The 25858-nt window shown below is 35.6% G+C and overlaps 1 protein-coding gene, 1 long non-coding RNA gene and 1 pseudogene across 2 annotated transcripts; 2 read left to right on the top strand and 1 right to left on the bottom strand.

Moving 5' to 3' along the window:
• Positions 1-4422: 4422 nt before the first annotated feature.
• On the bottom strand, positions 4423-5539 carry LOC124828720 (pectinesterase inhibitor 7 pseudogene; annotated as a pseudogene).
• A 9297-nt stretch (positions 5540-14836) lies between these two features.
• LOC124828721 (endoglucanase 8-like) lies at positions 14837-19169 on the top strand. The gene is given in 8 exon segments (XM_047302087.2): positions 14837-15102; positions 15216-15629; positions 15984-16076; positions 16188-16349; positions 17784-17895; positions 18210-18373; positions 18586-18771; positions 18773-19169. Coding segments are annotated over 8 exon segments (1473 nt in total). The 5' UTR covers positions 14837-14901; the 3' UTR covers positions 18914-19169.
• Positions 19170-21014: 1845 nt separating this feature from the next.
• LOC148205339 (uncharacterized) lies at positions 21015-24441 on the top strand. Its single transcript, XR_015786074.1, has 3 exons — positions 21015-21168; positions 21313-21385; positions 24331-24441. It is a non-coding gene; the product is annotated as an uncharacterized LOC148205339 (long non-coding RNA).
• The last annotated feature ends 1417 nt before the right edge of the window (positions 24442-25858 follow it).

Below are 25858 nucleotides of genomic sequence, written 5' to 3'. Positions count from 1 at the left end.
ATTGGTCGACAGTTGGAGGATTAGGTATTCTGTAGTACATATATATATAATTTAAGCTATATTTTTTAATTTTAATATATTGTTTATATTTGACACCCAAAAAAAATTGAATATAGATTTTGACATCCTCAAAATATTTGTTGAATATCTATCACGGTTGCAACGTAGTTTTGTTTTTGTCATTTATCTTTTTCATGTTTTCTTTTTTAATGTGTTTGTTTTTTAAGATAAATTTGATGGATTAGATTTGAGTGAATTTGAGAGTAAAGAGAGATAAAAGTAGAGTTGTTTAGATTAAGGAATAATCCTGGAAAAATGTAAAGATTTTAAATGAAAGATATTAAATGATGTGATGTGTTTGATTGATTAAAACAAATATTTTAATCGATAAAAATGAAAAATTTATCATTTTACATTTGATCATAAAATATAATAATAATAATAATATTTAATAATAAAATATAAAAATTTATTTATAACATTATATAACAACAAATTGTTGTATTATTTATAAATATTTTATTTTATTTTTTATAAAAAGTAAAGTCTTACGAAATTTGTTTTCGAGTTTATATACTTCCATGAATTTACATAAATTGTCAAGTTTGACTACCTTTTCTCATATAAAATTTATTAAACCTAAACTCCAATAATGACGAGGTGCCATAAATGAAGGTTTATTATCAACGTGCCATTATTATTGGAAGCGAATTCTTGAAAACCGACAGGTATGGTAGCATAGCCTAAAACTAGTTATATTGCGAAGATTGGTCAGTTTCACTCCTCACTTATTATTGAACCTATCGAGTATTAGTTTGTTTTTAGACAATAAACAAATACAGTTTTATGAAATAATGTATACTGAAAAATAATTATCCAACTAAAACTTTCAAATTTAATATTATTTATCAAAAATTTATTAGGATACAAAATCTTAGAATAAAATAAGAAATGAATATAAATTTACATATAAAATATTTCGATTAATAATATAACGTTTTAAAATGCTAGTATAGTTTAACGTAAAGTGAACAATATCTTGTTATTACAGATATTTATATATGTATATTGAAACATCTGATAATTGATATCAAAATTAATAGTTTAAGTAGCAGTCTAACTATTATTAAGTTAAAGTAAGGTAAGGTTTTTGAAGAGGAGATTTAAAGATTTTAGCAAAAAAAAGTTAGTTCTAAAAGCTGGTCACACGTTTATTCAAGTGCAGCTACCAAAAGACAAAACATTGATTAAAGCTTTGGAGCTAACACAATTATTTGTGTCATGTTTATTCAGAGAATAATAATAAACACTGTGCACGCTTTCATATGTATTTGTTTGAAATGAGATAGGTGTTTCCTAGGAGTTGCGATCGTAATAATAACAGATACAAAAGGGCAATGCATAGAGCCAAAAATCAATGTTATACGCATGCATATAATTCTGTATCTAAACCTAACACAATAATCACTCCCATCAATACATATATAAAAATGCATCCCCAGAATCAGCCTCCCCCAAACTAAAGCTGAACTATAAAAAATTATCTATGAAAGAGAAAGGATCAGACAGCATCTCTATCTTTATCTTTATTGTATTATGTAATTAACAAAAGCTAATTAAATCAACCAATTTGTATAAAAAGAAAAAGGACAATTGCTTTTCCATAAATAAAATCGGGGGCCCTTTGCATATATTCTATAAACTACTTTGAGCTATATATACAATAATAATATCTATCATTAAAGGCAGTAACTTTTAATTATTACTCTCTAAATTGTGTTTCATGCCATTGTATTATTATCATGAGGAGAACAAAATATCTTGCTCAATAATTCTACAAACACGTCTGAATTTTCAAATAGTACAAAATCATAGAAGAGAAACTTATCTGTGATAAATAAAGTGAGATTAATTAAGCAGAAGTTGTTTCAATAAAACAACAGTGTAAAACAGTTTTAAAATCATTACAAATTAGAGTGGCAACGTTAAACAGTACACAGATTGAACAATGCAGACAGTAAATGGAAATTTTAAGAATGTCACAACATTTTCTTGTGGTCTGAAACGACAACAAAGCAGGGTGAACAGTTTCTATTTGGTATTGGTAGATCTTTCCAGAATAATACTTTGTAGAAGAAAGCAATTACGTAGGTTACACGAGTCATTGATAGCATTGCATTCTTTTTGTGGTAGACGATGAATCAGAAACGAAGAGTAAGAATCTAAATGACTTCAATGCCCAGTTTGAGTTTACAAATCTTTGTCGATGAAAAATTATAATTATAATTATTATCTAAAATAACTTGTTGTTTGCACGTATCTCTTTACGTGATAGAAGGTACAGTGAGATTCAATTGGGTTATCTATTTATATGGATTGATAAGACTTTCTCATCAAACAAATAGTTAGAACGTACGACTAATGGCGGCTGGTCTCATTCATAATCATGCATCTTCATGCACTGTGCTTTTATCTTGGAATATATTAATTTCATAATTATACACTCTTGTTTAATTTTAATTTTTTTATATTATAAGAATATCTACGATTATACTTTCTTGTTTGATATAATAAAAAGTTGTAAGTTGCGTGAGATTAAAAATGATGAGGAGAGGAAAAGAGAAATATTGGAGCATGGGAACATAGTGAAGAACATGAATCGTGTGGCCTATGAAAAGCAATGGAAACGGACTGATAAAGATTGGTGTGGACCCTGAGGATCAGGTTATTTAATTTTTCGTAGTGAATCGTTTTATTCCATAATATGATTGAAGAAAAATGTATATATTCCCATATTCCACGATGATGACGAAGATGAACATTTGTGTGGTTGCAAACAGTCAACTTTGGGCAAACCTCATCCAAATTTTATAAATATTTTAAGATCGCTTTTGTTTTGGAAAAGAAAGTGGAAGAAAAACAAATAAGTATGTTTGTTTATGTATTATTTTGTAGCAAACCATTGTGCCTTTTCAGAAAAGAGATTAAAAATGATATTTGTAAAAATCTAAAAAATACAAAATATTCATATAAGTTTAGAGATTAAAAAATATTTAAATTTATTTTTTAAAAAGTAAAAAATTATTTGCGTTAATATTTTATTGAATTATTTGGTTTAAATTGTACTTAAAAATTGTTTTTTTGTTAAATTTATGTTTTAAGTACTTTTATTTAAAATTCAAACAGAATAAACTATAAAAAATATTTATAGATATCCATTAATATCGTACATATGAAAAAAATCTGATAGTAATTTTTTTAATATTTAAATAACAATGAAACAGACAATGAAAAAAAAATAGACACGATGCCGACCCGTTGTCATACTATATGCATAATATTATTTCAGAAAGAAAATTTAAAATATGTTTACTTTTAAAAAAAGTGTGTTTTTTTTTATCGAAATGTCCTTTCCTATTTCCTTCAAATTAAATAATATAAAAAAACGAAAAGAAAAGGAAATGGAAACAAAGGAGGAGAAATTTTAATTGATAATGATATTTGAGAACATTCTTTTGACAATATTTTACTATTATTTAGGTGTTATTTTATGATTGGTCTATATTTATGATTATTATTATTAATTGTAAAATAGTTTTGGATCAATAACGTAAGTTATTTTAAAATGTTATTAAAAAAATGTTTTCAAATCATCATTATCCGTTTTAAACTGAGGATTTGATTGTTTACTTCAAAGAAATACAGAGGTTGCTGATTTTGTTAAATGTTGCTTTCTGAAAAAAGAATGTAAAAGGATTTTTGTTTTCTTCCTTTAATCATGAGAAGGAACAAAAGCAATGAAATAATTTTTTTTTATCCAAAGTGAAAACACAGATAGCAGACAATGTTTTTTCTTTGAATTAGACCCATACATGTGATGATTTGATCGTCCCGTGATGTCTGCTGTCTCTAAAGATTGAATTAGAACCCTTCTTCCTTTCACACGGCCCAAAAACTATTTTTAACCCCTCAAAATTGGACAAGTTTCTACCACTAGCACAAGCATTACATCATTCCATCAAATTTCGTGCGGACCAAACTAAATAACTCCATTACTTTGGCATATAAACAAACATGTGCTGTGCCACATTTTAAACTAGTGAACAGTACACATAAATTAAATTCACGTTCAAATTTCAATTTTTAAAATGTTGTACACTATCAATGTTTTATCCATTTTCATTGTGGTATTCCATGCTCTTTTGCTACTCCCTCCCGCCAATCTCGACTACTTTTACTACCAACCGTTATTGCAATCAAATCAAAGAATCTAAATGAAATTCAGAATAAACAATGACCACTATTTTATTTTCCTTTCCAAAAAGGAGAAAGCAGAGGGAATTTAATGGCTCATCCTGAAATTTACAACTGTTCTTTTAACTAGAAGAAAAAACACAAATAATGCACACAGCACACAGCACAAAGCTACAAATTTATACTTCCTTAAAGCATCAACCCATAACCACGACAAACTAAAGTGTCATAACTCACAGTTCCACACACTACATTTACTTCATATATATATTTTTTTCAAATATATATCTACACTCTCCATTCTATCACGTGAAGTGATGCGTTTCTCCACTTTCTTGCGTGACAGCAGATACTACAAGATTACCAAAATTTACATACAAGGAGGACTCACGCGTCCCACGCACACAACACTTTTATCTTTTTCTTTTTCTTTTTTTTGTAACGTAAAATTTAACTTAAAATTAATTAACACAACCTATGGTTTGATTAACTTTTTTTTTATGGAATTTGGAAAGGATTAAAATCAGACGGTGAGTGATGTGACACGTGGGAATAGTTCAGGGCGAACCCTTGCTGGCGTAGGAGTTGACGAGGGCCAAAGCGTTGCTGGTGAACTTCTTGACGTTGGTGACGCGATTGCATACATCCGCTTTCACGGGACATTCCGGTACGTCCTGGAATCCGTCCGTACAGGTCTCCTCGTCGGTGAGTGCGGCGCTCATCCACGTTTGCACGTTGCTCATCTCGAAGAGGAAGGATCCGGAGCCCTCGCCGGCCGCGCCAATCTGCCGCATCTGCTTCAGAGACCCGCGGATTTCGTCCACGGCGTCGCCCAGGTTCGAGAAGCAGTCGTGCAGCGCCATCGCGGCGCGCGTGCCACTCGTGCCATAGTCGGCTTCACGCGTTATGTTGGAGATGTAGGACGCGACGCGGTGGGCCTTGGAGAGACTGACGCCGATGGCCACGCGCGCCAGCTGGCCGGGGTTCTGCTGCACCGCATTGGCGTAGCGGGAGAGGGAAGTGAAGCACACGTCAGGGTATAGAGTGGAGTTGCAGCTGGAACGGATGAACTCGGTGTCGCCGTCGTCAGGCGCAGGGGCCGAATCGTCGTCTGCGGCGGTGGGCGCAGGACAGAATGCGGCTGCGAAGAGGAAGAGACTGAGGAGGAGGAGGTGGTGAAGGCGAAGGTGTTGGGTTCTCATTGTTATAGTTTGGTTCTGTTTCTGTTATGGGTTTGTTTGTTGCTTTGTGCGAGTATCGTGTGTCCGTGAGTGAGAGAGAAATGAAGAGGGGCTTTTGTAGGCACCAGTTTAGCGTGAAATTACTTCCAGCTTCATCCTTTCAACTCAAATAACAATATTGCCATCCACTCTATTTCTGTCTCCAAAGTTTGGATTTTTATTTTATTTTTATTAAGAAATTGCTTTATTGTTTACGTTACCTTATTTTTTCCGTTTAATTTGGATGCATCGAAATGTTAATTGAATGAAAAAGAAAAGTAGCATTTGAGCCAGGAATGACTTACAGCACGTTTGCTTTTACGTTATTCACTAAGAACCTATAATACATAGCTTCTATCTCTTTGATAAAACTGATGTAATTTTCCAGGATGTGGATGGCAATCAGAATGGGACGTCACAGGAATTTTTACCACTTTTGTAGTCACTGTAAGTTGCGATGCTTGGGAAAGTATGAGGAAAAAACAAGTTACTCAAATGAATTTTCTTGGGTACGAATTACCGAAAAATCATTGATTAAGAAACAAAGTTGAAATCATTTGACTTATAATTATTGTTTTCTGTTTGTTTCTTGTGAAAAGAGATTTCGTCGAAAAGTAGTTCTGTTAGGGAGTTTTTTCCGGCTTTCAAGGATATCTAAATTTACGCGACAAGGGCCGAATGTTTCTATAACATTAATTATTTCGAAAGGGTTCGGATTATTAGAAAAAGAGAAATAGATAAGATAAAAGGTGGAACTAAAATTTTGTTGTTAAATTTGATGATCGAGTGAGAAGAGGGAAGAGGCAAAATAATGGAAGGCATGTGTGAGTAATAATAATAGGAGAGGAAGATGGGCATTGGTTGGCGTGGGGACACTTCTTACATGATCTAATTAAATAATGTTTTAGGTGATACTCAGTGGAAGGAAGCCACGAAAACCATTCATCATTTAATAAAATCAAATAAATAAGTATATTAAATGACCATGCTTCTTAACTTGGATTATAAATTACTTTAGCTAATAAAAATATGCACTAAATGGAAAACTTTAAGTTGAGAAGAGCGAAGAAGATGACGCCAAATTTGGTTTCTCAACCCTGGCACTACCATATCATGCGCACTGGCCACTCAAGTTTTGCGGCTAGTGCAGCAGAATCTTACAAATCAACCGTCATTTTCAGTCCGTGACCAAATCTACAGCTTTTATCATTTTATATTACTACACATGCATTCTTCTTATCAATTTCTCAAAACATCAATTTCAATTTTTAAGATAAAAATTCATTCTTAATCAAATATATTTCGTTTAATGCTGTTATTATCTACCACATTGTTTTGGATTATGGAACTGAGAGTTATTTCTTCAAATATCTTATTCATTTTTTTATTATCGTTATTTTTATTATGTTTTTTCTTTTCTTAGTTCTTCTAAAGTCTAGGTTAAGTAGGATATTTAAGTCTTAAATTGATTAAAAAAAGAAGAATTGTGTTAATTAGGATATTTTACGCTTGGAAACTAATTAAATTGATTAAAAAAAAGAATTATACAGGCGTGGATTATTGTGCGATGGCATCCACTAGAATAGTGTTAATTGGCTACAACCTAATAAAGCAGCGAAGACTTGGGCTTGCACTTTTTGTTTAGGTCGGTTGAAAGTTTGGGTTGTTAGTTAGGAAATTGGGGGTGCTATTGGTATGAATGTCCCTCACATTGTGGCCACTATGTCTCATGCGTGCAACTTTTGTTCATACCCTTCGCTTCCACACACACCATTCAAGGACAGAGACAATCATTGTTCTTGTGGGATTTAACCTTCCCCACAATCCAAGGGACTGCACTAAACCTAAACCAATTGTATTTTTAACCATTCTCATCTTTTAAAAAAAAGCCTGTCTGGGGAGAGTAGAAAAGGAACATAAAAAAGAAAAAGTGAGAAATTATAAACTATATGTAATTATTATACCCACCACCATTCAAGCAACTATTTGCTCCAAACTTAAGTACAGTTGAAGGACAGATTAATTCAACATGATAACGTTTTAAAAAAGCTACAAGAAACAACATTGTGGAGTTCCTTAGCTCTCATAACGTTTTTAGCATTATTTTCAACTCTGACTTTCTAAGGGTCAAATAATAAACAGTGAGGACCAGGAAAAAACAACCTCATAATTTTGATTTGAAACTGTTGTCTCTAGAAGAATCCATTTGACAAAGAACTTACCAAATAACGGGCTCAACGGCATAACTGACTCTTCTTTTCATCCACAAAGTAAAAGTAAAGTAAAGATACTAGTAGTACGCGGGAAAACTTTTACCACTAGATACTAGGTTGTACATTTATTGGAACATGTTATTTAAGTTTTATATAATTGATAACTTATTTATTCTTGAGAATAAGAGAATTTTCAACAATACTATTCATTGTAAAGACCTACGATTAGATAAAAGTAAATGCCAACAACTTGAATAAAGGAGTTGTTCTTCCATTGATGTACTTATTGGGAGAATTAGGGTCACAGTTTTCGATGATAGAAAATATTTCTTCATCCAATAAAGAAAGTTGCACGAGTAATATTTTATATTTTATATTATTTTATTCTAATTATACTGTATGATACGGAACTAATTTTTTCATCTCTGCTATTAGATAAATTGTTAATTTGAAATAATGGTCTAATATGTTATTCATCTTGAGTATAATATAATCACTTAAGATATTTGGTGTAGGAACTATATATAGAGTGTTCTGTTTAAAATTTGTCTTATTTAAAAGAAAATCATTAAGGTCTAATTCACTTGAATGGATTTGGAAGAGAATAATTGAGGGGATTTGAGAGGATTTGAAGATGATTTTTTTATTGTTATTGAGTGAATTTGGAGGTAAGTGAGAATGAATTTGGAAGTAAAGTTTGTAAGAATTAGTGTAAGATTTGATTGACGTGACAGATTAAAAAAATTACTTTGAATCCACTCTTATTTATTTCCAAATTCACTCAAATAAACAACAACAAAATTTATCTTCAAATCCTCTCAAATCCCTTCAATTACTCTTCCTTAAATCTATTCAAGTGAACAAGACCTAAAGCAAATGGATGTAATATGACATTATCCAATAAAGAAAACAAATTATAAAATATCTTAAATAACTTTGGAATAATGAAAGATATATATTTTGTAACAAACAAACTTTTCAGACTTACGGGGTTAATTCTTGTTGTCATTGTCGACAAATGCTACGTAACGAAGAAAAAGAGATATACATAACATAACACAAACGTTGTAGGTAGATAGAAAGGAATCGAGTAATAGGTGATTGAGATAAGATGGTAACTGAATACCTTTGGTCGGGAACTGTAAAGGGGGAGACAAGGTGAGAAACCTTTTTGTGTGGATATCTAAAGCTTTCGGATGATTTATCCACATCTGCACACCAACATAACATCCTTGTCATACCCACAACCATGCCCAATAATAAGACTCCGTGAATCAAGGATAACTACAAAGTTTCACTCTTTATTATCTTTGGCTCTGTTCTGTGACTGTGAATTCTTGTGGGGTCTAGCTTCAATTCCGTTATTTATTTTCATTGGACCAACACAAAAACGAGAAACATGGAAGACAAAGTTACTTCTGTTGAGACAAACAACTACCATAAACATCTGCAGGTATGGGAACCTGTCATGGAGCTATAACGGCCATACATCCATATATACATTATTATACTTAGTAGCATCATCCATTTTCTTAAACCAAGTGGAACATATATAATTAAATTTATCTGATGTAAATTCGAACTATATATGTGTGTGCTCTTATATGTGTTCAGCAATCAAACCAGATTTGAGGTAGCAAAAATATGCAGCAGATAAGCGCAGCCTTATGTGTACAAGATGTGATATCTATAAAAATCACATCACAAACGAGACAAATACTGTTGTTTTTTTCTTTGCTTTCCGTTAGAAAATAAGATATATATCGTGAAAAGACATCAAAAACCAGCATCAAAACTTTCCTATTACAAAAAATATCTTAGAATGAGACACTGCTATGATAACCACTAGGAAAACAGAGAATTGAATTAATGATGCATTTGAGGAAAATGAGGAAATCCCACCAACGGTACCATATATGCTAAATAGACATCATCATTAATTTAGAACAATTCATGCTATCATGTAACATGTTTTGTTATAGTCTCTCGAGACCTAATAAGGAATGTATGTTTAACCTTTTTCTTTGTAAAATTAGGATTTCAATCCTATAATATAGACACTTTCACACATCTCATGCAGAAGTTACGTTGGGATTAAACCGCTTCCAAATGATAGAAGTTAAACATGGTACATATCCTTGATAGCAAACAGGATCAGGCTGTCTGAACCTTATGTTTGTATGCGACAAAAGAACAACATTAACAGTGTGTTTGATTAAATATGTGATTGGAGTAATACCTGTTTAAAACACTAATTAGCTTAGTCAATATCCATTCATTCTCCTCATTTTTGCTTTTAAATAAGACTCTTGCGTAATTGAACTGTTTCACAAGCCCTGTTAGATGTGCTTTGTGACAGTTTCAAAAATCAAAAACATCAGTTTAGTGACGAGCTATTGTAAAGGATATGATATATAAACACAAAAAGAAGAAAATGGACTTGTTTATTACACTTTTGTGTCTAAAAAGCATCATATATACAAAAAAACATTCTTTTTCTAAATTTTTGCAAGTTAGTCTTGAAGCTCATAACAAACTGCATAGTATGCCCAAGGAATTGCTCATAGCTGCATTAGGCCCGCAAATTTTTCTCAATATAAAAACCATAAGCTCATTTATGGAAAACTATGCTGAGTCAATGCTTTGCAGATTATTTGTCAGAAAATAAACACAGGGCTAACTGGTACAAACTTATCAGAATAAATGATGATTGATCGCTTAATAGAAAACAAAAATTATAGCTTCAATTCACTGTGAGAGAGTAGGGCATTCATATTATGTTGTGAATAGTAAATAAAATGAGCATTAAATCATCCTGATTGTATTAAAAAAAATATAAAGATGAAAATAGTTCCTATAAGAGCCTAGTTTAACCAAATAAAGAAAAATATGATAGCCATAACATCTTAAAAAAAAAATATTTTGCTATAGTTTTTATCCATGTTGTATTATGTCAATAATTGCAACACAGTTTCAGGAACTCGATCGTATTCAACATTTAGCTTTGCGTTGATTAATTGGTTAATATATTTCTTTCTTTAATTATCTTGCGATTGTCATTGTCATGTACACCACCATTAACTTTCATTCTGAGTTCTAGTTTGAACAATTACGGCATGTTGTGTGCTGCAGAGTTAAACTTAAACACAGTACTTTTTTCTCATGTTCAGAGATTTTCTATTTAATTTTCTCATTGTGTCTTATTGGGAATCTAATGAGAGGTTGGAATAGTCTAAACCTTCTAATCCTATCGTTAAATTCATTATTTTTAATTTTTAAAATAATAAAAAATTAATACTATCAGTGATTAAAAATGATATAATCAGTTTACATCTTTATGTTATATTAAATTTAATAAAAAATGAATTTTAATAATTTTAAATATTCATTCTTTCAATACATATCCGCAAATATGCACATATGAATTGTGAAGAGGAATGATTATATATAAACTTTTTATGTCATGGTTCCTGTTATAGCGTATTTCAAAGTTGCATTAAATACTATGGAACTATTATGAAATAGATAAAATAATGCGGAAAAATACTGTGTAACTGAAAAAGCTAGATTATGATTTTGTAGCAGAGATTTGTACTTTCCAGACTTGGTATGATTTCACATGAGCTTCCATCATTAGCTCAGGAAAGTTATTACTAAATCTTGAAATTGGTCATGTTTCACCACAGCTTTTTTCCCCAATGAGCTTTGATACATCACCACAATCTTATCTTGAACTCTGCTTAAGATGTATTCTAAATAAGCCTTTTGACATATTTTTCTCATAACATTCTACATTGCTCATTATCTATAATTAATTTATGTTGTTACTACCGAGGGCGATGCGGAGTAACCGATCGAGCGTGTTCAAATATATTCGATCGGATTTCTTAAAGTCTAATATGACTGATCGGGCAAGCCTCTAAAACTATTTGCTGGAGACAGCGGTTGAATGCTCATGAATGTGTAATCAATGAGGTAACAGTCGTTGTCGAGTATTTAAGATTAGCATTGAAAGCCATTAAGAGGTAAATTAATGGGTAATATTCTCTGAAATCATATAAATAACAATCGAAGGAGAAGGTAAACTCTCTGTTTTTAGATATAGATAGACTTGCAAAGACCAATTCTGACTTGAGCGTTCAGAATGTTTTCTTGCAGTTCACTCCATTTACACTGATACCGAACACACAGAAGGCTAGAGGTGAAGGACCGATCGGTGAAGGAGGAGTATTTTGAGATGGAGGTAGCAGGAGTTCTCTCCGGTCCCATTCAACAGAAACATCTGTCGAATTATGAGATGAATAGAACTTATAATGTCAACACCCTATACACATAGTCTGGAATGGCTTTCACCCATTTTTTCTCTTAAGAAAGTGTATATAAAACTGATTTTTCTTAATTCTAATACTCAAGTTTGGCGTGTGAACTATGATCACCATATAAGAGTTCCAACGCTTTTAGTATATACCAACTTTTGATGGCAAGATCTATATAAAGGAAAATATTGCCGTCAGAACTAGTTGCATTGCAATCAAGGACTCTTTTACAGGTCTTTTTGAATCAAACAACAATTCAAATTATTTCTAAAAATTGTTGTAAGTAATAAACTTTTATTCTTATCTTTAGTTTTCTTTTTCTTTTTGAATGTATGTTTTGTTATTAATTTCTTAACTAAACGATCTAAAATAGTAGGAATCTTAATATATAATGTTTACATCGTTCATTTTAGCAGTGGTCGATTTTTTTTTCTTTTAACTTTTGTATTTTATTTTAGAATCTAGTTATGTGAAATCTTAACCAATAAAACTAATAAAGTAATAACTCATTAATTAAGTTTGTTGGCGATGTTTGTTTGGTTAGCTCATACGGGATTTAAACACATTAGTTATTAAAATTTAACTTTTGTCTTATACCTTTATAAATACATAGACTAGTCTATATTAAATCTACCTAATTTAACTTTATCCCTCCACTCAAATATTATAAAAAAGCTAATCCAAAATTTGTTCGTATCTATAAATAATGAATAGGAAAGACATGCAAAAAAGTATGGAAAGCACACTACATATTTTAATTGGTTATCCATTTAGGTTTATTTCACATAATTTATAACTCGTGTATTAATGATAGATTAGTTCATATTTGATCTATATAGTCCATATTACTTAAGGAATTACAAAGTTGTAGGGAAGACATGGAAAAAAGTACAGAGAGCAAGCTGAATATTTTAATTGGTTGGTCCTTTTAGGTTCGTTTCGCATAACTTGTAACTCGCTCATTAATAATAGACTAGTTTATATTTGGTCTATGTAGTCCGTGTTATTTAAATTTCTAAAATCTATTAACACTAGCATAATATGTCATATATGTTTTTTCTAAGCAACTTATTCATTTACGTTTGTTATCAAATCAATCCAAAAATAGTTCATTCATTCGTGTTGAGTAAATTTAAAAGTAATTTCTTCATTTTTTTTCTTTATTTAAGTCTACTTCAAAGTCATTTATATTTTTAATAGACTTTCTACTTATAAATTATAAAATTACAAATGTTATTAATTTTAAGAAATAGACTTATAAAAATTATTATTGATACTAATTTAATTTAATATTAATAATTATTAAAAATTTATACAGGACATGGACCGGTCCATAAACTCACCAAGAAAATGTTATGCGAGCAGACCCAAACAACTCAAGTCGTATTAAAGTGAAATGATTTTGGAATTTTCAAAAATAAAGAATAAAAAAAAATTGAGGGACTCCATTAGAAAAATAGAGAAATCATATTTTCGAAGCTCAATTGAAGGCGGAAAGTATTTCTTTGTCAAAAGATTTTTGGGTCTGAATGTTAAAAAACATTGAGTAATCCTTAGGTTTAAAAACAATTACAAGATATTTTTTTAAAATTACGTCAATTGAGACGAACATCTACAAGATATTCAAAGGTTTTCGCCCTGTAAATTATCTTAATCAATTTCAGGCAAAAAAATAAAAATAAATAGAGAGAAGTTGGCTGACTATGTGCTGTGTTTTATTTTATGCTCTTGCTCTTCCTTCGTTTATTTATTGAACTAATTTTATATACTTCGTGCACACCCTACATTTTACTTTCTGCAGAATAAACTTTATTTCTAAAAATAAATGATAAATAAAAAATTAATAAAACAAAAATAATTACGTTTTTAAATAATAGATTCTTACTATTTTTCTTTTTCATCTCCATTCTCCACAAATCTTCCATTAATAGATTCATCCTCTCCATTCACCTTCAGTTTTTATCTTCATCCAGACATTCCACCTTCTACTTCACTCTAAAATCCCAATTCCTGTGTGACCTCCAAGTCAAAACCCAAAAACAGAGGCACAAATTCCTCCACCTCATCCGCATCACGATATCACATTTCATTCTTTCTCCATTATCTCTGTCATTCACGCACGACAGAATATACGAGAGTGTGACACCAAATGTTTCCGAAACTTTTGCCTATGTTGATTGTTCCTTAACAAGAATCACATACAAAATTGTGTAATTTAATTAGATAACATAATTCTTAGACGGCAATTTCTACAGTTAATAATTTATTTATACTAAAACCTAAACTCGCGAGAGGAACAACTATCAAAACTTCCAACCTGACAGATAATATCGAGCTATGAAAACTGTTTTCGTATGAATATATTAAAGGTTAACCCAACCAGACGACATAAATTCACTAATTCACATGTCCTCCCAGTCTTCTCTCTTCCCCAGACACACACACACACAGTCAAACCATCTGACGCTTCACAATCATTCTCCCACTCCCATCATAAGCTGCGCCTACATCATACACATATGGAGTACTCTCTTACAATGCACCCACACTTTCCGGTGGGTCCCACACTCTCCTTTCCCCAACCCCTACCCCCCCTACTCCACGTGTTCCCCACCAATTCGCGGTGCTCATCACATGTCCGCATTATTCCCCGTTCCAAACTCTCACCCGACCCGACCTGCTCCAGTCAAGGCCCGTTTTCGTTCAGTCAAGACCCGTTTGCATCGGGCTCCGAAAATAAACCACTCTCCTCTCTCCACGTGGCGAAGGCGCACTGGACAAGGCACTGGAATCCAAGGATGCTTTCTCGTTTATATAACAACCTCGACCGTTTCCTCTTCTCTAAGCACACAAACACAACCACCACCTCGCACTGCCAGAGGAAAACAAAGCAACAAAATGGCGTCGAACACTCTCTTCTCTGTCCTCTCCATGCTCCTCCTCCTCTTCCTCCGCCCTTCCTCCGCCTCCCACGACTACCGCGACGCCCTCCGCAAAAGCATCCTCTTCTTCGAAGGCCAGCGCTCGGGGAGACTCCCCGGCGATCAGCGCCTTCGCTGGCGCCGCGACTCAGCATTGCACGACGGTGCAACCGCCGGAGTAAGACATTCTTTCTGTTTCCTTTGTTCTCCAAGTAGTAGATAGTTGTTGGAGTTTAGTTAAGGAGGTCATGATGATGATTATTAATGAGGTGCATTGTGCTGTTTACCCAGGTGGACTTGAGCGGAGGGTACTACGACGCCGGGGACAACATAAAGTTCGGTTTTCCAATGGCGTTCACGACTACGATGCTGTCGTGGAGCGTGATCGACTTCGAGAAGAGCATGGGTGCGGAGCTTGGGAATGCATTGAAGGCAGTGAGGTGGGGGACCGATTATTTGCTGAAGGCGACGGCGAAGATTGGTTCCGGCGTGGTGTTCGTGCAGGTTGGTGACCCTTTCTCCGACCATAACTGTTGGGAGAGACCGGAAGACATGGACACGCTACGCACCGTTTTCAAGATCGACGGGTCCCACCCAGGATCTGACGTGGCAGGAGAAACTGCCGCTGCACTCGCTGCTGCCTCCATCGTCTTCAGATCACGTGACCCCTCCTACTCTACCAAGCTCCTCAATCGAGCCGTTGCGGTGCGTCACACTCTTGCACCCTCCCACACACGAAACACTCTCTCTCTCTCTCTCTTTTTATTTTAAGAATAAACAAATAAGAAATTGTGAAAACCTTTTTTTCATTTGGCTTTAGTTGAAAAGTTAAAACGCGACTGTGGTAAGTTTGAAAAGCAGTTTGTGGAAAGCGAGACTGTTCTCGCCTCTCACGAGAGACATGGAATAATATCTCGGTGTCACCCATTCCACCCAACACTTTATTTATTTTTTGGCGTGTTTTTCTCTGTATCTTGTAATGGTTAAAGAGGTGCATTTAACACATTTTCCGTTAAAATATCGCGAGAAAATGACCGTTGGTTTGGGGTGAGGGTGCAGGTGTTCCAGTTTGCGGACTCGCATCGTGGCGCGTACAGTAACAGCCTGAGCCGTGCAGTCTGCCCGTTTTACTGCGACGTGAATGGTTACCAGGTACGTGGAGCAATAATAGACATGAGGGGATGGAATATTGGGCGTTGGATTGGATGACTTTTAATTATTACGAGTAGTGATAAAGGTACTTTGTGTGATGGTGATTTTTAGGACGAGTTGCTGTGGGCAGCGGCGTGGTTGCACAAGGCATCACGTAGGCGTCAGTACAGAGAATACATTGTTCGGAACCAAGTGGTATTGAGAGCAGGGGACACCATAAATGAGTTTGGTTGGGATAACAAGCATGCTGGGATTAATGTTCTCATTTCGAAGGTAACATTAACAGCACTGTCCTGCCACACCCATTTTTATGAACCATACTTTTCGTATTCATACCCGTTTTGGTTAGAATTAATTAACTGGGTTGGTTTTTATTGAATTTTATACTATATGATTGATGAAGTGGAGTTTTCCATTTTATTTTATAATCATTACTCCTATGTTTGTGTCATGGAGTGTGCGAGCGCACATATCAAAATTCTTTTGTCTTTTATGCGGTGTTTTTGTTCCTCTTGTCTTGCGCCCCCCGATTAGCATGTGGAGGCGCAGTGTCATACTGTTCATTCATTCAATCTAGATGCGGAATTTGGATATAAAGTTTCTGCATCACGTGGTCTGTGGAATGTGACTTACTTTGTCTTCTTCGGACCCCTTCCCATTCTCCACGCATCATATTATTAATCATCCATCATCATCACACCCACACCATTATTTTCCACCATATGTACATCAAAAAAATCATTTTTTACTAATTCTTCTCCTATTTTATTTATTTTATTATTCCATTACATATGCCTTAGAGAATCTAACGGGTGTTTTCTTAATTTTCCACCCGAGTGAGGAAGTACAAAGCGGATCCTGTACTGTATTACAGGGACTTCATTTGTTGTTTTCTTCATTAAATGTTATAATTGTTGTTTAATGAAGTGTAAAAGTATGGAATAAATGAAATTAATATGAACAGTGACAAATGTGGGTGCTTTTGACATGAAGGATGTATTAATAATCTGAAATGGTGTGAATAGAAAATGTGAAAGAGAGTAGTATTTTAAATTTGACTTGCTCTTACTGGTGGGCCATGGAAGGAATCTAAGGCATGGTGAATAATGTTGTGTGCATATGTACGGTACAGCTAGATTGGGAATGTGAGTACAGATTTGAATTTTTTAGAAAAAAAAGGTTTATCCATTTGTTGATGAATATTAAAAGAAAAAGTCAAGATGGGAATGAGAAAGGGGTTGTTGAAATGGTGATGATTGCACATGATGTGAATTTCATTTTTTTTTTAAGTTTTTGTTATTTATGCAAGGAGGACATTCCCTAATAATTGGAGCTTAGATCTAAATCATGGGAGAGTGTTTTGGATGACATTGATATGGGAAGGGGCAAAATTGTCATTAGAGAAAGGAAGGGAGTGTATTGTCTCTGGAATGAGAACCAAAGTGGATGGCCAAACTGGTTGCCTTCCATATGGTGAACATTTGGAACCAAAAGTCTTCTCCTTTAATTATTTTCATCCTTTTAGTTAGATCTGGCAGATGGGTGGGTCCCACCACTGCTCAATGCATGTGCACCATACCATTCTTTTCTGCAAACTTGCTTTACTCTCCTGCATCCATTGAGTCTGTGACTTCTTCTTTCAGCTCTCATCGCTATCACATATTTCTCGCATTCTTTTTTATCAACCTATCCCATTCATTGTCACAGGAGGTGTTAATGGGAAGAGCAAACTATTTTGCGTCCTTCAAACAGAACGCAGATCAATTTATCTGTTCTACATTGCCTGGAATTTCTCACCCTCAAGTTCAATATTCCCCGGGTAAAAATACTCACTTTTTTACCTTTTTATAATGATTTTGATGAGAGATAAAAAAAAAAGGTGATTCTGGCGTGATTATGGAATTCTAACATGATGATGATCGTGAATTTTGAGACACAAACAAAGCCATTAATCATGGTTGGCTTGCTTCCTTAAAGGAAAAGGCTTTCTTTTGGTGTGTTTTTGCGTGCAGGGTGAATCCATGCATTGGTATTTCTGCACAATTATTGCAGCAAAGCAACGTTAGTTACTCCCATGGTTGTGTTTTTTCCCTTTGTAACTAAAGCTTCTGTTTTGTTGGTTTATAAATAAAGGTGGGCTTATCTTCAAGGCGGGTGGAAGTAACATGCAGCACGTAACGTCCCTGTCTTTCCTACTCCTGGCTTATTCTAACTACCTAAGCCACGCCAATAAGGTCGTGCCATGTGGCGAAACCACTGCCACCCCAGCTTTACTCAAACACCTTGCCAAACGCCAGGTAAGAATGAAATTTTTCCACATTGACATCACCGTCGATTAACGGCCCAGTTTGTTTCTAGTTTTCCACATCTGACAAAACTAACGGCTAGATTTTCTCCTTTCTAGTTTTTTACTATATTGACGCCAACACGTGATCTTTGCAGTTGTTTATTATTTAGGAACACGGGTAATGTTGTGATAATGTGAGTGCACATGGTTTTGATTTACTAGGTGGATTACATTCTCGGAGACAACCCCTTGGGAATGTCGTACATGGTTGGATATGGCCCACGCTACCCACGGAGGATACACCACCGGGCCAGCTCGCTTCCCTCCTTGGCCGTTCACCCAGCCCGCATTGGCTGTAAAGCTGGATCTCGGTATTTCTTTAGCCCAAATCCCAACCCCAATGTATTAGGTTGGGGCCGTGGTGGGTGGGCCCACCAATAACACAGATTCCTTCCCGGATTCCAGGCCTTTCTTTCAGCAATCGGAGCCCACAACATACATCAATGCCCCGCTGGTGGGCCTTCTGGCTTTCTTTTCAGGCCACTATTGACTTTGCAAGTGTATCTATCTATCTATATGTATGGATTCCATGTGGTCACCCTAAGGGAAAAGAAAAGAATGGAGAAGAAGAGTGTCGTCAGTAATAGTATAGTATTTTGGTTTGCAGTGTTTTTTTTTAGTAATTGTATACTATAGGATTCTATGTAACGGGGTTTATGGTCCGCAGAGGTTAAATGCTTTCAATTTATATACTTCTGTAATTATGAATTAAATCCTTCAAAACGGACTCCGTTCGCAGACCATCACACGCTGTTCATGGCAAATTTACTAGATTACTCTATTTTACGCTTCTCATCGATTCCAACAACGAAATTAAAAAGTATTAAATTACATCAGTTTTAAACTAAACTTTATTTTTTTAATATACCAATTTTGTTCATAACTAATTTTCCCATAAAACTTTGTTGAGTCAATTTTAGAAAGTGTAGATAACAGATTACTTGGAAAATTAGAAAATAAACTATACAAGCCACAAGTGGCATTTATTATGTGAACACCAGTTCTCTCCTTTTTGCTTTAGAAAGAGAAATGTGTGTTGGGGAAAGAGAGTATACGTAGTGATGTTGGGGTTTGGTTATCGTTGGAGGTGCAAGAATGGGTTGTGAGTGTTTTGCCTAGCAAAAAAGTTAAGGAGTTTAAAAGGGAGAAGAGTATGCATGAAAAGAAAAGTTGGGTGAAAGGGTGGTGAAGACGTGAGAGAGGTGATGGAAGACAGAGTAGTAGGGTTGAGTGTAATGCATGGGGTTACATGTGTTAGGTTACGGAAGGATAATGAGAGTTACTGGGAATGTGTAAATGAGTTATAAACGTGTGGAAAGAAAGGAGGGTTGTTTCTAGTATAAGGGTTGAGAGTTGGGTTGAGTGAATGATGTTTTTACCTTTTTTTCTCATCGTAAGATTAGAGTAAAGGAAGAAATAGTAAGTAAGGAAAAGGTAGCAGAGAGTATAATAGAGAATATAATAGAGAATATTTATTATGGTTGTGAATAATATTAATACGGTGATTTATATAACTAAATGTTATATTAAATAGAACAAACTACATTGGATAAGAGTTTGGAAAATGTAAACTTTCATACTTTCTTACTCCTACATAGAAGAAAATGAAGTTTGAAAGATAAGAGTTATTAATATTAAATGTTACCATGACTTAAAGGATGAAAATAAATATGACATTTTTCATGATGGTTTGAGATAAGGTTAATGATTTTGGGATCACTAGAATGTTATTCTTAATGATTGAAGTTTCTGTAAATAAAATTTATGACGTGTATTTCGATAATGGAGTATATGTGATATTAAAGTCTTAATAAATTATTTGATTGATATGGACTGGTGTTTTTAAAATTTTAACATAATGTTGGATGTACTTAGTTTTTAGATTTTCACTAACTGTTATATGAAACTTCTAATTGATGGAAATTTAAGAAAAAAAATTTGAAAATATTATTAAACCGATTTCGAAATCTTTTCATTGAAATATGTTTATCAAATCATTTTAAATTTTGTTTTTAAATTTAAAATTTAATAATAATCTAGTTTAATTTAAAATTTTGATATCATTTAATACATGTTCGTAATTTAATAATTGTTAAAATATTTTTGTTATTATAATAGTTATATTAAAAAAATAAAAGTAAAAATAATCAAAATAATAGTAGTAATAATAAAATTTAGAAAAACAGAAAAAATAAAAATACAAAGAATAATAATAATATAAAATCTAATTTAATACATTTAAATATGTTAAATTATATTATAAAATTAAATTAAATTAAATATTTATTAAATTTTAATTAAAAAACAAAACTTGAAAAAAAAATTTGTTAAAAAGATCTCGAAATTCAATAATATGTCAAGGGATTTCGAAATTTGTTTTAGATTTTTTTTAAAATTTATTTTAAATTTAAAATAAAATTTTGATATTATTTAATATATTCATTCTTTAATAATTATTAATGTAAGGACTTGGATTTGAGTCAGCAAAAAGGGGATGACAAGTGGCAAAGGATGAGAGGTTGAGTACTTTAAAATAAAATTACATTAGTTTGGAAACAGTGGGTTTTAACTCATTCCTCTTGTCTGAGAAACCATTCCCCTTCCAGCAAGCTCTCTCCTCCTCCTACATCTTCTCCCTTTCCATCCTTCACACTGAACCATTAAAATCTTGATTAGGTGCTGCCCCAACGATCACAAAGTAGCGGGTGTTGCTCTTAGTCGGTCAATTTTCCCAAATCTGAACCGGTAAGAAAACCCCCTTTCTCATGTGCCCTAGGGTTGTAAGCATGTGATTGAACTTGGTGCATGCAACCCATTTCGTTTTCTTCCATAATCTAGCTTCTATTTGGTGCTAAGATTCGTTTTCTATCATCAATTGATGATTTATAGGTGATTCTAACCTTTTGAAAGTGCAAGCAAGTGGTCTAGGGTTTCTACTTGAGCTTGGTTGTCTACACTAGAGGTAAGGGGAGCTAGTTCTCTTTTTGATTTTACTGTATGACGTGATTACATAATGATTTTCAAATTGGTATGTTGTTGGAAGCATAATTTTGAATTTTGCTAACTTGAAATGCATGTATGAAAGTGTGAGTGCTACGTGAATGTGGTGATTGATGGATGTGAACTGTTTGGGATGATTTTGAGTGATGAATTATGTATGTTGGAACTGTTTTGGTGTGTAAAATTTGTTATGGTGTTGATAGGAAGGAAAATCAAGTGTCTTAGGGTCATTTTTTGGTCATTTTAGAGGAAGTGAGGTAGGGATTTTGAGTAAATGAAGGCTGCAGTGTTCCTGGACTGTTTGGGCAGCCTAGACAAGTCCATTGTGACTTGTTAGAAGCATAACAGTAGTTGAAAACAGGTTCCAAGTAGTGGAATCGAATTTGGGTCCCTAAGTTGTTGAAATTAGTGTTTTGGATGCTGAAAGTGAACTTTAATCACTTAAAAATGGTGGTAGAAATGTTTAGAATCATTTGGATAAGTTTAATTAAGTCTAAAATGAGAATTAAGAGTCTAAGAAGTTGGGAAAAGTGGTTAGAAATGGTTAAGGGAGGTTCTGTTACCATTCTGCAGAGTTCTGAGAATTCTGCAGAATTAAATTCTGCAGAACGCGCAAACTGAGCGTTCGTCCATGGCGGAGCTGAACGCTCGGCCATGCATGTGCTGAGTGACGTTCGGTCAAATGTTGGTTGGATGAACGTTCGGTCTTAGGAGATGATAGTAATAGCGTTCGTCCATGGGAATGTGTTAGTGATTAGCGTTCGTCCTTGTCTGGGGACGTTCGGTCAAAGGTTGGTGTGATTAGCGTTCGTCCTTGTCTGGGGACGTTCGGTCAAAGGTTGGTGTGATTAGCGTTCGTCCTTGTCTGGGGACGTTCGGTCAAATGTTGGGGGATTAGCGTTCGTCCTTGAGCCGGTGTTAGTAATCAGTTAGCGTTCGGTCATGATGAGGCTTGATATTGAAGCGTTCGTCCTAGTTATAACAGCGTTCGTCCAAATTGGGTTCGTCCAAGTGCTTTTGGCGTTCGTCCAAATAGGGATCGTCCAAGATGTTAGGACGTTCGTCCAACAGGGTCCGTCCAAGGACTTTTGGGCGCTCGTCCAAGCAGTTCGTCCAAGCGGTTAGGACGTTCGTCCAAACAGGGTCCGTCCAAGGACTTTTGGGCGCTCGTCCAAGTAGTTCGTCCAATGGTGTTAGGACGTTCGTCCAAACAGTGTCCGCCCAAGGGCTTTTGGACGCTCGTCCAAACAGTGTTCGTCCAGTGATATTTTCTTTTGTGCTTTCTCTCATTCCAGTAAGCTTTGTTAATTAAATATTTCGGTTACAATTTATGAATGCATCTTCATGTGATCCAGATTGGTTGAAAGTGTATGATTATAAGTGGTTTATGATGTACATTGTTGATTCAAAAGGAATATTATGAGATTTAAAATGGTCGGATTAAATCGGAAATTTAGATCTCTCGGTGAGATCAGTTAGTGTATTGAATGAATGTAAGAGGCTTCCATATGGGGGTTATCCCTAACACTCCAACGGTCTTTCATTCTCACTTAGAGAGGATCGACGCGTGTGGTGGGAGTAGTGGGAGGTCCTAGGGTAGACGCTATCACTGGAGGTCTATTCCGCGGTAACGGATTAGCCTTGTGTATGGTCGGGTGGAACCCCTCGGCAATGGCTTTGCAAAGCAGTAGAGGCCATCACAAGTGCACAACCCGCCCCAGCTCTACATACATTCTATGTCCGGACGTGTCTAGAGTCTTAACATGATAGGATACTCGTCTTGATGAGTGTTATTAAATAAATGCTTATGTTTATGATGACTTATGTGTATGGATATTCTGGTAAATGCTAGATTGGTTGAAAATGAATTGTATGATTGTTTGAGATCTAGCTCACCCTTGCATTTGTGTGTGTTGCATGTGTTTGATTTCCCTCTTGCGATGATCATCCAATCCTTTGGATGTGAGCAGTAGGTGATGATGTACCCTTGGAGCAAGCGTTGGAGAATGAGGAAGACCCAGCTCCTAGTGCTTAGGATTTCTTCTAGCTATGATGTTCAATAGCTTTTTATTTTGAAAAACTTCTAGCCTTCATTTTAGCATGATCTGTATTTTGGAGAATTATGAGCTTGTACTTATATTTTAAAGTTTTCCAGTCAGACTTGGATAACTGTACTCCTAATTCCATCTATTGCGTACTCCTAACTGTTTCTATTATTATAATTGATGCATTCTACGTATATACTTTGTTTATATATTTTGGGATGTCACACAGATGGTATCAGAGCCTAGCCTCTCCCAGTACGGTGTGGTTCGAGGACGAACCAAGCGGAAGTTGGTGGGCATGTGACACCCGGGCACTGACGAGGGCGGGGAGTGACGCCGGTGCGGGGAGCATGGTGCAGGGGGGGCACAGACAATGAGCGGCTCCTGGCAAGGCTCCCGGTGGAAGGGGTACATGAATGAATCGAACATACACCGGAATGAGAGGGATCTGGAGACTGTGTAGGTATGGGACTATACGGTTGAAGGATAGCTTAAAGGAATTGATTTGACTACTCATATCACCAAAATGCATTTACTTTTCGGTAGCCTGACTCATAAGAACTCCATGGTTAAGCGTGCTTAGCCTGGAGTAATTCTGGGATGGGTGACCTTCTGGGAAGTTTTCCCGGAAAGTGTGCGAGTGAGGACAAAGCACACTGGAAAGCCTGGTGGTGGTCTGTGGGGGCAGTCAACGGTCCCTGTGAGTTGCCGGGACGTTACAGATGGTATCAGAGCAGTTTTTTATCCTTAAAGAACCTGTAGGGTGTGTGCATCCTTTGTTTGTGCTTATGTGCCTTAATTGTACGGAAGCATTCTAAATTCTTGAGTAAGACTAATTGTTTTACTCTCTGCTCTTAAACAGAATATGGCACCTAGGCTTCCTCCTCCTCCCCCACAGGCCGATCCGTCTGACTCTAATCAGATGCTGAATGAGGTGCTGCAAGCATTACAGCAACAGAATGCTAATTTGGTGCAACAGAATACTTCCCTGACACTCAATATCTGTTGACCGGGGAAGCTGGCCACTGGTGGAGCAGTACACGGTTGATCTTGGAGGGAGCTAGAACCCCTGTCACATGGGACTTATTTAAGAGGAAGTTCTATAGGGAATACTTCCCTGACACTCTTAGATATGCTAAGGAAGTGGAGTTTTTGGAGCTAGTGCAGGGGAATATGTCGGTATCTGAGTATACTGACCGCTTCAAACATCTTCTTAGATTTAACACCATGACAGTGGATGAAGAGTGGCAATGCCGCAAGTTTGAAAACGGGTTGCGTGGCGACATCAAGCTCTTGGTGAGAGGTCATCGTCTGAGGGAGTTTCCAGCTCTTGTGGAGATGGCTAGGGATATGGAGAAGACAAAGAAAGAAGCTGAGGGATACTCGAGCCGTCAGGCCCAGCCCCTGAGGGTTGGGGGACCAGCCATGTCTAGAGGCGGGTCCAGTTCCAGGAAGACACCATACTCCAGATCTTCTTCTTCTCGTAGTTCTGGAGGATCTTCTCAGCCTTCCGTTCAGCCGAGCCAGTCCTCATCTCAGAGTGGCGTGAGATGCTATGGATGTGGCGGTTCGCACTACTTGTCTTCATGTCCCCAGAGGACTAATTTTCGGAGGTGCAACCGATGCCACAAGGAGGGCCACTATGAGCGTGATTGCCCTATGGGAAGGAGAGCTACTTCCCAGCCACAGCATGCAGGGAGATCTCAGCACAGAGGTGGCATCAGACCTCAGGCCACTGGACGTGTTTATGCACTGACAGGGACAGAAGCAGCTAGCTCAGGTGATTTGATTTTCGGTACATGTGTATTGGGTGGTAGATCTTGCATGGTGTTGTTTGACTCTGGAGCGACACACTCATTTGTGTCTGAGACTTGTGCTAGAGAGTTGGGGTTACCAGTGAGAGAGCTACAGTATGACTTGACTGTATCTACTCCTACTTCTGGGATAGTGAAGACATCTACAGTTTGTGTTAGATGTTCAGTAGTGGTTGAGGGGCGTCAGTACAAGGTAAACTTGATATGTTTGCCTTTGCAGGGTTTGGATGTCATCCTAGGGATGGATTGGCTGTCTGTCAATCGTATTCTCATTGATTGTGGAGAGAAGAAGCTAGTATTTCCCAATGAGGAGGATTACACACCTCTGACTCTTGGTGTGTTGAGGCAAGACCTAATAGAAGGTGCATGTTGTTTCCTGATACTATCACACATGGAAGTAAAGCAAGGAGATGCTGACGTAGACCTCTCGGTAGTCAGTGAATTTCTTGATGTGTTTCCTGAGGAGATTCCTGGCTTACCTCCTCCAAGAGAGGTAGAGTTTTCTATAGACCTTGTATCTGGAGCAGGGCCTATCTCTATAGCCCCATATCGCATGGCGCCAGCCGAATTGGCCGA

Source organism: Vigna umbellata, chromosome 1, assembly GCF_029865625.1.
Source record: "Vigna umbellata cultivar VRB3 chromosome 1, Vumbellata_1.0, whole genome shotgun sequence".
NCBI lineage: Eukaryota > Viridiplantae > Streptophyta > Magnoliopsida > Fabales > Fabaceae > Vigna > Vigna umbellata.
The sequence above is the reverse complement of the archived record's forward strand: the minus strand, read 5'-3'. Positions and strand labels throughout refer to the sequence as shown.